This window comes from Carassius carassius, chromosome 8 (genome assembly GCF_963082965.1).
Source record: "Carassius carassius chromosome 8, fCarCar2.1, whole genome shotgun sequence".
NCBI lineage: Eukaryota > Metazoa > Chordata > Actinopteri > Cypriniformes > Cyprinidae > Carassius > Carassius carassius.
Genome location: NC_081762.1, coordinates 29,669,869 through 29,684,583, shown reverse-complemented (window position 1 = coordinate 29,684,583; position 14,715 = coordinate 29,669,869). Strand labels below are relative to the sequence as shown.

The window sequence follows — 14,715 nt, the reverse complement described above, 5'->3', positions numbered from 1 at the left end:
GTCACAACGCAACCTGTAGTGCTGCAAGCCTTCTGTCCTCCTCCCTTTCGGGAGCCCGACCAAGAGAAGCTAAATTGTATGTGTCCAGTTCAAGCGCTGGATGCATACGTCCACAGAGCTGCCCTGTGGAGAAAAACAGACCAATTGCTTGTATGCTACGGTCCCCCCAAGAGGGGTTCTCCTGCTTCTAAGCAGACTATTAGTCGTTGGATAGTTGAGGCTATCAATGCCACCTATGAGTCCACTGGTCGTCCCCCGCTGTTGGAAGCCAAGGCTCACTCCACACAGGTTATGGTGGCCTCCAAGGCCTTCCTAGCAGGTGTGTCCATGCTGGACATCTGCAATGCTGCGGGGTGGTCCACGCCTTCTACATTCGCAAAATTCTATGGCCAGTCACTCCAGGCTCTTCAGTCTTCTCTTCCTAAGCTGTGCTCTTCGGATACACATTAGGCAGGGGTTTGGTAGTCTGGCAGCATTGGTACTCGTTCCCCAAAGCGTTTTCGACGCAACTCGAGTTCCTGAAGAGGAACGTCTCTAGGTTACATATGTAACCCTAGTTCCTCGAGGGAACGAGACGCTGCGTCTCGAGGCCATACCCCTGGCACCCCTGCCGGCGCTTGCTGGTACTCGAAGCTAACGCCAGCTGCGCGGCACGTGCTTTTATAGCTTCCTGGTCGCTTACGTCACCCGACCCGTGACGTCACACTCTTCCATTGGACAGATTACAGATTATCTCACGGGCTGACGATATGGCGATTTGAAAAATTACCATATCGCCCAAAACTAATTAGAACAACAGCAGTCTACATTAATTGACACATTCTTAGGAAATAGTGGGTTCACAACGAATTATCGTCGCAAATAAAAACTTCAGTAAGACAGTACTATGCTTTACCTGGAAACCCAAAGTGGCACTAGGTGTACATCACATATTAGCACAAAAATTCAGAACCAATTTTCTCTTTTGAGAGATCTTTATTTATCATGCACTTTTTTGATGAACAACTTTACAGATTGCTTTAATCTAAGCATAGCTACGTTATAAACTGCAAATTAGATATTTTTCAAAAAACCATATGACCTGCTCTTTAAACATACCCGGATATATCACATTACCTGCTTTCTGGAATACCCTCCAGGATGGCAATGGTCTGTGGATGCGGCTGAGTGATTAAAATTGGAATCTGGACAGGAAATTTGAATTTAAGCATCTTTGGTTCCATCTGAACATTCCATTTGATGAGACGGCATTTTTTTTGTCTTTTGATTTTGTTATTGCTTTATATTTATCTGTCTTTATTCTTGGATTGATGTTTGTTTATTTGTTTGATCTTGTTTTAATTTTGTAATGTTATATGTTAGGTGTGAAGTGTTTGTCTCTCCTGTTGTGTTATGATGGGCCTGTCCTTTCCTTTAGAAGCTGCTGTTTTGTTCCCTCTGTTAGGTCAGTTTGGTTCTGTTAGTTTGCTTTGCATGTTTGTAGTTTTGACTTCATTATTCCCTTTACGTTAATTTATGTGAACTGATCCTTTGTTTGGGTTCATTTAAACCTTCATTTGGAACCTTCAGATCCCACAAGTCGAGATCTTTAACCACCTTACCACAGCATTTCCTCTAGGTTCAGCTGTTCTTTCTGGTTATTCTGACACTTGTATTTCTCTTTCACCTGGTGTTATGGTGTCCTACAGAGCACAATTGTGTTGTGGAATTATTAATGAGACATGGCCAGCATACTCTCTTGCTCTAGCAGTGCAGCTGACCATCTGTGCATGTCCAGTACAGATGTGGCAGCAAATAAATGCAATATTTCTGAAACCCTGAATGCATTGCTGTGGAGAGTTGAGTGCAATGTTTATGTTCTGTTCCATTTGACTCTTAGGTTGCAATGTATATCTATTTCCTTTAGTCTCTGGGTTTCCATTGTTTAGTCCCGCTGTTTCGCTTTGCTTAGTTGGCTCATTTTCCCGTGTTTTTAATTCCTTGTGTTTTCAGTTCATTTTGTTGGTTCTCATTGCATTTTGGTGTGCTTTCACATTTAGAATTTTGTTTCCTTTTATTAAAGTTAAACGACTGCAGACAGATCCCTTTCTCACCTTGTTTGAACCCACTGTGAGACTGAGGTCCATGCAAGGTTATTACATTTTTAAATTAAGTTTTATTTTAATACCATTTCAGGATTACTCTACATTGGAATGTAGCTTTAGTCAGTTTTAGCTGTGGTAATTATGGTGAAGAAGTCAGTCGAGGATTGCGTGCAGCCAGTGCTGTTCCACTGCAGGAGCAACCGATCAGACAGCATTGTAATGATGATTGTGGTCTGGGGAAGATAAAGTGCTGGCCATCTTCTCATGGTTCTAAACGTGGACAGCTGGAGTTCTGCTGCTCATGTGGCCTGTGTATCTGTCTATCTTTCAGATGTGAAATGCTAGTAGATACTCTCAGTGAGGTCATTACAGGCTCTTGACGGCTGTTTATACTACCAGTTTAAATCTGCAGACTGTCTCTGAGACAGAGAGAGTAAAATAACAAGGTGGGAGGGAGATTATGAGCTAATGGCTTGACTGTTACTCAGCTTCAGAAGGGTCTCGCTCCTTGACAGTGATACAGTCTTACAGGCCTATTCACATCAAGAGATGGGCAGCAATGTGAATCTCCAATGAAAATGCTGATGATTAATTCAACTGAATTAATGAAAAATATTACTACATAATTTATAACAAGTCAACTGCATAATGTAACTATATGGATGTGCCTGAAGCTGAATACAGTACCTTATTCAGAAAGGCACAGAGAATTACTTACTAAAGAAAAGAAAACCAACAAGCCATGTCTTGATTGCAATGCATACATTGTTTATAAACTTTTGAAAAATAAATTTTTTTTTTACAAGGAGCATTTTTATTCTCTTTTCCAATGCACAGCAAACAAAACTTGCTACCTATTAGAGTAGTGTTCAGATCATGTGTCAGAGAAGCTGCTGTTGCATAAAACTATGACTTGGTGGCACTATTTTGCTAAGTGACAGTGAATAGCAGAGGAATAAGAACAAACATGAGAATAAAAAACAAACAAACAAACTGGTATATCACCATCTTGATATGCAAATAGAATATTATCCCACTGACTTTGTGTATGTGCTCTGTCTACTTTTATATAAGTGCTATTTTTTACTGTCAAAGTGTGAAACTGTATTTTGTTCAGCCAGTCTGACATTTTTTTGCATGCAAAAATTAGCCTTTTCATATCCAATGTTCGTTTCGGCACAATCAGCCCTTAAATTCAACCGAGTTCCTCTATCTACATCAATGACAGAGACAACCGCCACTCATGTCTCTAGCTTCTGTGAGAAAACTATATATGGTAAGTTAAAGAGCAAGAAATGGAGGGCCGACTGTGATATTGCTGCATTTGCTGCTCTATTGTTCAGAAGTAGATCGTGAAAAAGAATCACTTCTTTTCCTGTGGCAAATGGAGTGTGAAGTTGACTTGAACCATAAGCGCTGATGCAATCAAACAATGGTAATAATGTGTAAAATGCAAACAGCTTCAGATTGCTTGAACGGCGATGTTTGGAATCTAAAGCAATGATGCGTACAACATGCCACGGTTGTACATTTGCGGTGCGACTCCTGAAAGAAGTGAATCACTGAAGTCCTGCTGAGCTGCAGCATTTTTATCATATTTTTCCTATTTTTCAATTGAACACATACATATATAATTAAATACCCAATCAATGGGACAGTGATTCAGATTCCTTTGAGGAACTCACTGTATGAAGGGTATTATTCAGGTTCAAATAACCACTTTTTTTTCATAACCTTGGAGCAAAATTATTGCACAAATTTTTCACATTTGTTATGTTCTTGGTTGTTAAATGGTGAAATGATTGAAGGGATATATTTTAAATGTAAACAATCTATTGACTTTGTTGCAATGGTTTTGAGTGGGACCTTGAGCTTTGCTTCAAACCTACCCATCACAATTAAACATGAATAACTATAATAACTCTAGGAACTCTAGTGGAGACAAATGTGAGACTGATGTGGTCTTATTCTCAGGATTAAAATTTGAGAAGCAAGAGATGTCTCCATTTACTACATTTTTAAGAGATCTCTGTTGTTGTTTTTATGTTTTAATGTCACAATGAGACAGTTCCCAATTGTGATTACATAACTGTTTTAAATGGTTTAAGACTTATTTATAACAATTGCACAATTAAACTATCAGTTTCAATGGGAAGTCATATGAAATTGGGGTGGAATACGGGACAGTGCTCTAAATATGGCTATCAACACATCTCAACTCTATTTAACGACTTTATTCAAAAATTTCTTCTCTTCCATGTCTTTGACGCATGTTCACGAAAGTAGCATTTCAGTTGCGTTGCTGTCTATGGAAGGTCAGAAATCTCTTGGATTTCATCAAACATATCTTAATTTATGTTCTGAAAATTAACAAAGGGCTTACAGGTTTGGAACAACATGAGGGTAAGTAATAAATGACAGAATTTTCAGTTTTGGGTGAACTATTCCTTTAAAAGCTGACAGATAGATGTGTAAAGATGTATCTGTTCATGGGACAAAATCCTTACCTGAGGTGTATATGTGTGTAGGCTGAAGGTTTTTAACACTCACACTCTTTGGACATTCCCACAGCGAAGCACTTCTGCAGCCGGCAGTACTGACAGCGATTCCGAGTCACCTTGTTGATAATGCAGTTCTTCTCCCTGTGGCATGTGTACACCATGTTCTTCTGGATACTTCGGCGGAAAAAACCCTGTGGAGAGAGATAATCTTGATTTTGCAATCTAGAACTTGTTATGGGTCTCCACTTTTGAAAAGCTGGTTAATTAAGGAAGCTAGTTAGGATGCACACCAGCATTTTTGTTATTAAATGAACTTACGTTTCGCCAGATTGCCCCTTCATTCAAGCCCTCGGTTTACCCGCGCTCATAACATTAGCACAGAATCAGTTCAGCATCAAATACCAAAAGAATCAGTTCGGTTCAGACGCGGTGTGAGTCAGTCGGCTTCACGCTGAATCACGCATGCGCAGTATCATCAGCTCCTCTGTTCTCAAAACGGACACGTCCGAAAGAAACGGTTTTGGTTCAGTGTACTGATGATCCGAAAACCGATGCAACCGGTTCTTGACTCGAGAACGAGAATCACTCTAACCGGCACGTGCTGCAGTTCAGTATAATCAGCTGCTCTACTCGTGTTCATGTTCTGTTTACTACAAACTCAATTTGTGAATGTGTCATCATTAACTATAAATACAGTACACACATTTCATAAATCATCCCTTATTCCTATTATTCCCTTATTCCTATTCCTATTAAACAGTCTTTAGAGTTCTTAATTATTGTCCAACTTCCCTGAAACCCCCTCTGGCCTATACATAATCTACAATATACAGATTAGAAACATTCATCTTAAAAAAAATAAATAATAATAATAATAAAAATGTACATAGATCTTTTATCACACTTTTATCACACAAGAAACGGTTTTCGGTTCAGTGTACTGGTGATCCGAAAATCGATGCAACCGGTTCTTGACTCGAGAACGAGAATCAGCTCATCGGTTCTCAAATCGGACGCGTCCGACTGAAACGATTCTCAGTTCAGTGTACTGGTGATCCGAAACCGATGCAACCGGCTCTTGACTCGAGAACGAGAACTGCTCCAGCAGTGGGCATGTTCATTCGTTATCTGGCTCGGCTCGGTGTTCATCTTCAGTTCAGTCTACACAGCAGTTCAGTCAGTGTACTGTTTGAGTAAATGAATTACTCCAGGATATTGGTTTATTCTGACTCAGAGGGAGTGTCAGTCACGTTAAAAAAGTTAACATCTTAAGTAATTTGTGGATTAATGCTTATTGGAGACGTGAACTGTTTCAAACGATTCAGTTCGATTTGGTGAACTGGTTCAACCGGTTCACTAAGAAGAGCCGGTTAAATTGAACGATTCGTTCACGAATCGGACATCACTATTCAGCATACAGTGGTTAACAACACAGTTGATCTTTTTAACAGCGCAGGTCTCATAATGTAAAATATTTTACATTGGTGGTAGCTTTCAACTTATGAATTGTTTTGTCTCTTACTTTCAACTCTTTCCTGGCTTCCTCTGTCAACCTTTTGGCTGACAATCCTGGATATCAGACAAATAACCATCCACCTTCCCCAGCTCCGCCTGTATAGATCTGCTATGAGGTGATTCATGTTTGCTGTATGGGGGTTATTTAATGTATGTTATATTTGCAGCGGCAATATTTCTTACGTGCTCACAGTAGCATGTTGTGGATGTATTGGCAGTAGTAAGTTCTATTCTGCCAAGACCAAATACATTAACTTTGTCATGCTCATTATCATGCCAATCCCTCCGAGAGTTGTCATGAAAAAAGAAAGAAAGAAAAAAAACTATGTACTTATGGGATCTAGTAAAGTTACCAGATTCAACAGGTCATTTATCACTTCAGAACATCCAGGCTAAACAAGTCGATTGCTTTTATGATACTTTACTCCCAGTGCTTAATTTGTAAATTGCGAGGTCCCGGAACAAAGCGGGGTAACGGATCCGGCATGTGATTACAGGAGGGAGAGGTAACGGAACATTCGCGCAATGACATTGCTGGACCAGTTTAAGTGATTTTAAGAGCGTGCATCAGTTGCAATCAAATAGGGGGGAATCAAATATTAAACAACACTGTGTCGTCAGTGTTTGTGTTGTATAAGACACGTGCAATTAACATTAAGCTATATGAAAAACAAGCTCAAATTGAGTTAACAAGGCGAATGAGGAGATCTGTGTTTTGTCCGCATCTGAGGCAAGTGCAGCGCATTATATGCTATCATCACCTTTTACAGGCTATATAACGTTTATTGTTGCTATATGGGCGCTTCGTTTTTCTTGTTGTTTAGTAAACTTGGCCAATGTCTCATGATATAAACGATAAAGCGCTTATGCACAGGATATTCAAAACGTACAAAAGTATATAGGCTAGATGGCAAAAAACTTACTTCTCCAGTCTTCAAACACACAAAGACATTAGCTTTTACAGATATAGTGTTTGAGTTAAGAAAATGCTGTACTATTCAAACAGTTATGTGTTTACCCTTGCTTTGCAGATAAGCGGAGATCTGTCTCCTCCAGGCTGTGCGCGCGCGTCAATCTGAGTGGAGGCGGGGGGAGTGACGAGGTTTCGCCCTGTTAAAGCCCTGTTTACTCCACATTTGGAAATTTAAAACTTTTGGACTACATTGACAATTACCATATGGATAAAAATACCTAAAATATTCATAAAATATCTTCCTTGTGTTTCATAGAGGAAATAAAAGTATAAATAATAAGAAAGGCATGAAGGCGAATAAATGATGACCTATTTGTTGAAGAACACCTTTCTTATCTGATAAGTTTTAGACTAGCTGCAGCAAAAACAATGCTTTTAAAAATAACAATTTAAAAATGTTTACATAATTTTGGCACAGCAATTTGTAGCAGGTCCCTCTTATTGGCCTTGACACAATAAAAACATAACCTATAGAATTAAAAAAAATACAAAATAATTAAATAATTTAAAGATTTTAGTGAAAATGAATTTGTTGCTGCTCTGCAGTCATGAGAGTGTGCACAATCCTTGCAGTTGATGTGTATGCATGTGAGTGCTTCTACGCAAGATAGAATTTCCATTTGCCTTAATGATGAGGCCTAGCATATTCATTAGGGTAGAAAGCACGATGGGTAATATATTAAACTGGAGAATATCGCTTGAAGATTACTCATTCCAATGCTACAGGGGTCCCCTGCTTTACTTCATATAGAAACACTGACATACAGTAATCTCCCATCTCTCTGCATTATTAAGCAGGCTAAGAGAATCAGTTATTTATGGTGATGTCAGCTCAAAGCATTCCCTTGCATGGATATGTATCTCATTGATGGATGAGATAATTGGTTGTTTATTGTGATGTTCAGATGGCATGCTGAGTCCAAGGCTGCTGTGACTTTGCCCCTGTGCAGTCAGTTGGTTTCTAAGGTTAAACAGTCTGTGCATGTTGCACTGCCCATGAAAAAAAGAAAATGTGCTGGTGAGCATGTATTTGTGTCAGATTTAACTGAGAGAAAAAACTGCATAAGATAATAGACTTTTTTTTTTTTTTAGAATTCATATTGAGCCTACAGTAAATATTGTTTGTTAAGGCATGTGTCACTATTTATATTACTAATTACTTACACTATGTTTAACTAGTTACATTTAATGGAACTATGTCATTTAATTATAATTTACACATTTTTTTTAATACTACTGTAATGTTAACCCTGAAATACAATTGAAAACATTTGTTACAAATTTAGAAAATCAAAGATTTTTTTTTTAGAAGATCAAAAAGTAATCTAATGTAATCAGTTACATTAATAAAGTAACTGAGATATTTACTCTACATTTTGTAATCTGTAACCTATTACATTTTCCAAGTATAACCTTCCCAACGCTGACTATTACTTTTGCTTATATAATTTTTAAACCCTAACCTTCAGTATTCAATTAATCTTGGACCACTTGTGCTACATACTGTACATTAATGATACCTCAAAGGGGTAGAATATTATTTGGGTGGACTCTTTTGACTTGAACCTGTAAACAATTAAGTAGCAACCAGCCACAATAGCAGAGCAGCCATGCAGCAATGCTGTGGCAACTAAGGCTGAGTAAAATATGTTCCCTAGTCACTCAACATTAATTCGATGTTGTGATGCAAGGGGGTTGCCCTTGTGGGCCCCAAACACCTCTGTTGGTTAGTATATATGATCACTGTGAGAGAATGGCCATCAAAATGTTGCAGTTCTGACTTTCTTCCTTTTTATAAGGAGAAAGCCTCCTCAGTTGCTGACAATCCTGGCCCTACTGTGATACCATCCTATTCCTCAGCATGCTCGTTTCTGCCAACTGAGTTTTCCAATGATAAAGGCAGTTTACTCTTGAGTGATGCAAGGGTAAACTGTATTTGTCTTTTTTAATTTTTTTATTCCATTTTGTGTCTTTTTTTGTTCTGTCACTGTCATTATGTTGCACTGCGGAGCTTCTGTCACGAAAACAAATTCCTCGTATGTGTGAACATACCTGGCAATAAAGCTCATTCTGATTCTGAGTGTTAGCATATATAAGCAGATTGCACATCAGGGAAAACATTTTCACTAATTTTGTCTATTATCAAGGTAAACGTGGTTATTTTTTTATTTTTTGGGGCAATGTCATTCTTCCAGTTCAAAAAGCAAAATTGAACTATTGTCATGAAAAGTGACATATATGCGTTCATTTGCAGTGTTGATTGGCTGCCGTGGATGTCATCAGTTTTCTGAGCTTTTCTCAGTATTATTCATGAGAATGAACTCTTATGAGCCAATCACTGCGCTGTATTATGCATGAGGTCACCTTACAGCAAAGAATTCAGATCTCATGAAAGAGCTTCTGTGCCGTCAGTTCATCTCTGTAAACATGACCGTTACAATATTTAATATTTAACAACACGTGGGGCGTGCAAGAGAGAGCAGTTTCGGTGCTGAACACTGTGATGAGTTTAACAACACTTGCTGCCTGGATCATAGATTAAATCTGGACCAGAGCAAGTGTTTCCATTTTATGTGAACATATTTCATATTCTCTTGTGTTCTGAACATGAATGCACACATACAATGTTTTCTTCAGATAAAAGACGTACAAATAGGTACATCTGATCATGAAAGCAATAACACAATGGATTATTGTGATACACCGCAAACAATGATACATAGATCATAGATTCAAAGAAGTGTAAACAGAAAGTAACTGCCTTCATTCTTTCTGTTTTAAAGATATTTTAATATTCATTTGTCTGTATAATGAATGTGTTGTAGGTCTGGGTTTTATTGGACGTGTTCTCCCTTCTTCACACCTACTACACATCCACTTTTCCACAGTTTTACCGGCCCATTTCTAGAGTTTTTTTTCAGATATAATGTATTTAAGACCAGTGCTGAAATGGGGGTTTGAATGAAACCTCCTTCAACAACACTGAACTACCCACTGGGGGCTTCTCACCTGAACGAGTGGAGCAAGCTGCCTCCTTTTATACCCATATGTCTAGGGGAGTGGCATGCAATTCCATTCACCAATTATCATTTTCATAATTATCAGTGGTGTATTATAACTAAGGGCAACCTCCAGTGTCACTGCATTGACACAATGTCTCATTCCCTCAATCAGGGAATGGAAGTTACAATAGTAACCAATTTTCTTTCTTTCCTGCTTTTTTTTTGATGAATCAAGATAATTTAAAATATCTCAATATAGATCGATAAAATACTGGGATGACTCTTTGACAACAGTTTTTAATTGTGATGCTGAATCTATGCCACTCAGAAAATATTTTACTTGGTTCTAAAGTCCAAACTGAATTGAATGAAAAAAGGTGTGTACTGTAAAAATAAATAAATAAATACTATACTAATCCTTCAAGGCTACAGGGATCCTCTTGCTGTAGATAGGATGTCAGATTATGTTGAACTGTGTGACCTGCTTCTTTGATAACTGGCTGCTCATCTGGCTGAGGTTCCTTCTGTAGACTTTTCTGTTCTCAGATGACTTACAACAGGTGGCATGTAAACGGCATAGATTAATGGACAAGATAATGCCAGATCTGTCTGTGTTTGAGAGGATCATTGATGATTGTCCAGCTCTCTGTAGTGATATGGAGATAAGTGCTGGTTCACTTCACATGGTTTATCCATCCTTAACAAGAGCCGCTAACAAAAATTGGGGAGCTCTCTCAATCTAAACTGTGTCTTAACTAGGATCATTATCTTACATCTTGTTATCTTAATGGGATACAGATAGTGTGTCTGGGCTTCTCATTTACAGATTAAAAAATGAAAGTGCCGCTCATCAATAATTTACCTCCTACCCCACCCCACTTCTCTTCTCCATTCTGTCCCGCTTGCTCTGGTGTTTTGTGTTGTCTGACCATTCAGTACGGGCCCAGGCCAGGATCACATTTCACTCCTAATCGCACAGACATCTTATCATGGGTAATGAAAATAGAGAGGACACAGGAGACCAGAGACGGAGAGAGAGAGACACTGAGAAAAAAACAAAAAACACAAAAAACTTGAGATACACGAAAATAAACAATTAAATTTGAACCTATTTTCATGTTCAATAAAAAATGAAAATATGAGTGGTGAAAAATTCTCAACTGTTTTGAATCATTGCCAGAGCAGTGCTAAGAGGTTTGTTTGTGTGTTGCTACAGTGTACGAAAAACAAATCAGTCTGAAAAGTAGCGAAGTAGCATCTAAGTGTGAGTAAACACAGGTAAGTAGCAAGGTAAGGAGTCAGGCTTAGTTCAGAACTGTAGACCAGACGATTAGGCAGTGTGGAGAGTGCGGTAATATAGGGAGCTTAACAAGCTGAGGCAGGTGCGGGCAATTAGTCAGGTGATTGGGATCTGGTGTACGCTGGTGCTGATGACTGTGGTTACTGGGGTGGCAGTGGTGACTGAGAGGGCTTTCACACTGGCAGTTTAGTGCGGAACGGAGCACGGTTCGCATGAAAAATCGCTATTGTGAACGTTGTCATCGGACCCTGGTGCGCACTGGGGTACCGAACCCGAGACTACCTTGAGAAGGTACACACTTGTTGCACACTTGTTAAGGAAGTAAAGTATCCCGCGCTTGCGTAACACTGTCGATATCATTGTTTCCTCAACACACGAGAGAGCCGAGGTTGATTCCACACACTCCTATAAAGTCAAAATGAAATGAATTAAAATTAAATAATTTAAATAATAAAAATAAATTATTATACTGTGCATAATAGCACCAAAATAACAACTATGGCCATTTGCCTTGTGCTCTCCATACGTTTTCCATGTGCGTTTGCGATGACTGCAAGGTGACTGCAAACGCACCTGGGTTCGATACAACTATTGAGTGTGAAAGCAGATCAACGCTGTGGGCGGCGCCGGGAACAATCGCGCTCGGGCTCGGACCACAGGAAACAAACCCAATGTAAAAGCCATCTGAGACTCCCTGACTGCGGTGACTGGGACTACCTGCCTGTGCTGACATTAGGGCCTTTCGCACCGCAGGAACCTTTTCATAGTTACCAGAACTATTTGTGGAATTACCCACTTTTGGGTGTTTTAGTACCAGACTGCCAGGGTCTAACCAGTACAACTGGTACTAGCCGTTACATAAGTAACGTTAGACATTGATTGGCCAGAGGCATACGAAAATGCCCTCACTCGCCATGATTTAAAATGCCATGTAAACATACAATAGTCAAGTCAAGTCACCTTTATTTATATAGCGCTTTAAACAAAATACATTGCGTCAAAGCAACTGAACAACATTCATTAGGAAAACAGTGTGTCAATAATGCAAAATGATAGTTAAAGGCAGTTCTTCATTGAATTCAGTGATCTCATCTCTGTTCAGTTAAATAGTGTCTGTGCATTTATTTGCAATCAAGTCAACGATATCGCTGTAGATGAAGTGACCCCAACTAAGCAAGTCAGAGGCGACAGCGGCAAGGAACCGAAACTCCATCGGTGACAAAATGGTGATAAAAACCTTGGGAGAAACCAGGCTCAGTTGGGGGGCCAGTTCTCCTCTGACCAGATGAAACCAGTAGTTCAATTCCAGGCTGCAGCAAAGTCAGATTGTGCAGAAGAATCATCTGTTTCCTGTGGTCTTGTCCTGGTGGTCCTCTGAGACAAGGTCTTTACAGGGGATCTGTATCTGGGGCTCTAGTTGTTCTGGTCTCCGCTGTCTTTCAGGGATGTAGAGGTCCTTTCTAGGTGCTGATCCACCATCTGGTCTGGATACGTACTGGATCCGGGTTACTGCAGTGACCCTCTGATCTGGACACAGACTGGATCTGGTGGCTACGGTGACCTCAGAATAAGAGAGAAACAGACAAATATTAGCGTAGATGCCATTTTTCTAATGATGTAGCAAGTACATAGGGTGTTATGGGAAGTGTTCCCGGTTCCGGTTTACCTAATTTATGCAGCCTTAAATTCTTTAACGGATTTGGATATTAAAAGCATATTAGTATGTTATGTGTAAGCCAGGTTAAAGAGATGGGTCTTTAATCTAGATTTAAACTGCAAGAGTGTGTCTGCCTCCCGAACAATGTTAGGTAGGTTATTCCAGAGTTTAGGCACCAAATAGGAAAAGGATCTGCCACCCGCAGTTGATTTTGATATTCTAGGTATAATCAAATTGCCTGAGTTTTGAGAACGTAGCGGACGTAGAGGATTATAATGTAAAAGGAGCTCATTCAAATACTGAGGTGCTAAACCATTCAGGGCTTTATAAGTAATAAGCAATATTTTAAAATCTATACGATGTTTGATAGGGAGCCAGTGCAGTGTTGACAGGACCGGGCTAATATGGTCATACTTCCTGGTTCTAGTAAGAACTCTTGCTGCTGCATTTTGGACTAGCTGTAGTTTGTTTACTAAGCGTGCAGAACAACCACCCAATAAAGCATTACAATAATCTAACCTTGAGGTCATAAATGCATGGATTAACATTTCTGCATTTGACATTGAGAGCATAGGCCGTAATTTAAATATATTTTGAGATGGAAAAATGCAGTTTTACAAATCCTAGAAATGTGGCTTTCTAAGGAAAGATTGCAATCAAATAGCACACCTAGGTTTCTAACTGATGACGAAGATTTGACAGAGCAACCATCAAGTCTTAGACAGTGTTCTAGGTTATTACAAGCAGAGTTTTTAGGTCCTATAATTAACACCTCTGTTTTTTCAGAATTTAGCAGTAAGAAATTACTCGTCATCCAGTTTTTTATATCAACTATGCATTCCATTAGTTTTTCAAATTGGTGTGTTTCACCGGGCCGCGAAGAAATATAGAGCTGAGTATCATCAGCTTAACAGTGAAAGCTAACACCATGTTTCCTGGTGATATCTCCCAAGGGTAACATATAAAGCGTGAAGAGATGCGACCCTAGTACTGAGCCTTGAGGTACTCCATACTGCACTTGTGATCGATATGATACATCTTCATTCACTGCTACGAACTGATGGCAGTCATATAAGTACGATTTAAACCATGCTAATGCACTTTCATTAATGCCAACAAAGTGTTCAAGTCTATGCAAAAGAATGTTGTGGTCAATTGTGTCAAATGCAGCACTAAGATCCAATAAAACTAATAGAGAGATACACCCACGATCATATGATAAAAGCAGATCATTTGTAACTCTGAGGAGAGCAGAGCTATCCGTGAGTGCAGTACACCTGCAAAGCGTTAGCACTCGTTAGCTTGTCATTAGCGTTTTCATTCGAACCTATCGCTGTTTTCTTTTCTCCTCTCCTCTCTCTCGCTCCAGTTTTTCACAAGTTCATCAAACAACCGCAGTAAGAATATTTTATCAAGCACAGTGAGTAATGGCTTTTCCTGCTATTGTTATTTGCACCTCTTGCCACATGTACAGTTTATCTATCTCTGTTGCAGATGAGGGATTCACATGTGATAAATTCAGGGAAATAGTTAGGCTGACAGAGAAGATTTCAGAATTAGAGACACGCATCCAAACTTTAATTGGGGACAGTAAGAATGTTAGGGCTCTAGATACGGCTTTGGATGCGTCTAGCTCAGGGATTCCTGTACATTGTTCGGTTCCGGCAACAGAGCCCCTGCAGC

General features: G+C 39.3%; 1 protein-coding gene across 2 annotated transcripts in view; it reads right to left on the bottom strand.

Moving 5' to 3' along the window:
* Positions 1–14,715, bottom strand: part of LOC132145700 (retinoic acid receptor beta-like) — a 266,819-nt gene that overhangs the window by 51,700 nt on the left and 200,404 nt on the right. For both annotated transcript variants that reach the window (XM_059556909.1, XM_059556911.1), the window contains one exon: positions 4,635–4,776. In XM_059556909.1, coding sequence (XP_059412892.1) covers positions 4,635–4,776 — 142 coding nt within the window. The remainder of the gene's footprint in view (positions 1–4,634; positions 4,777–14,715) is intronic.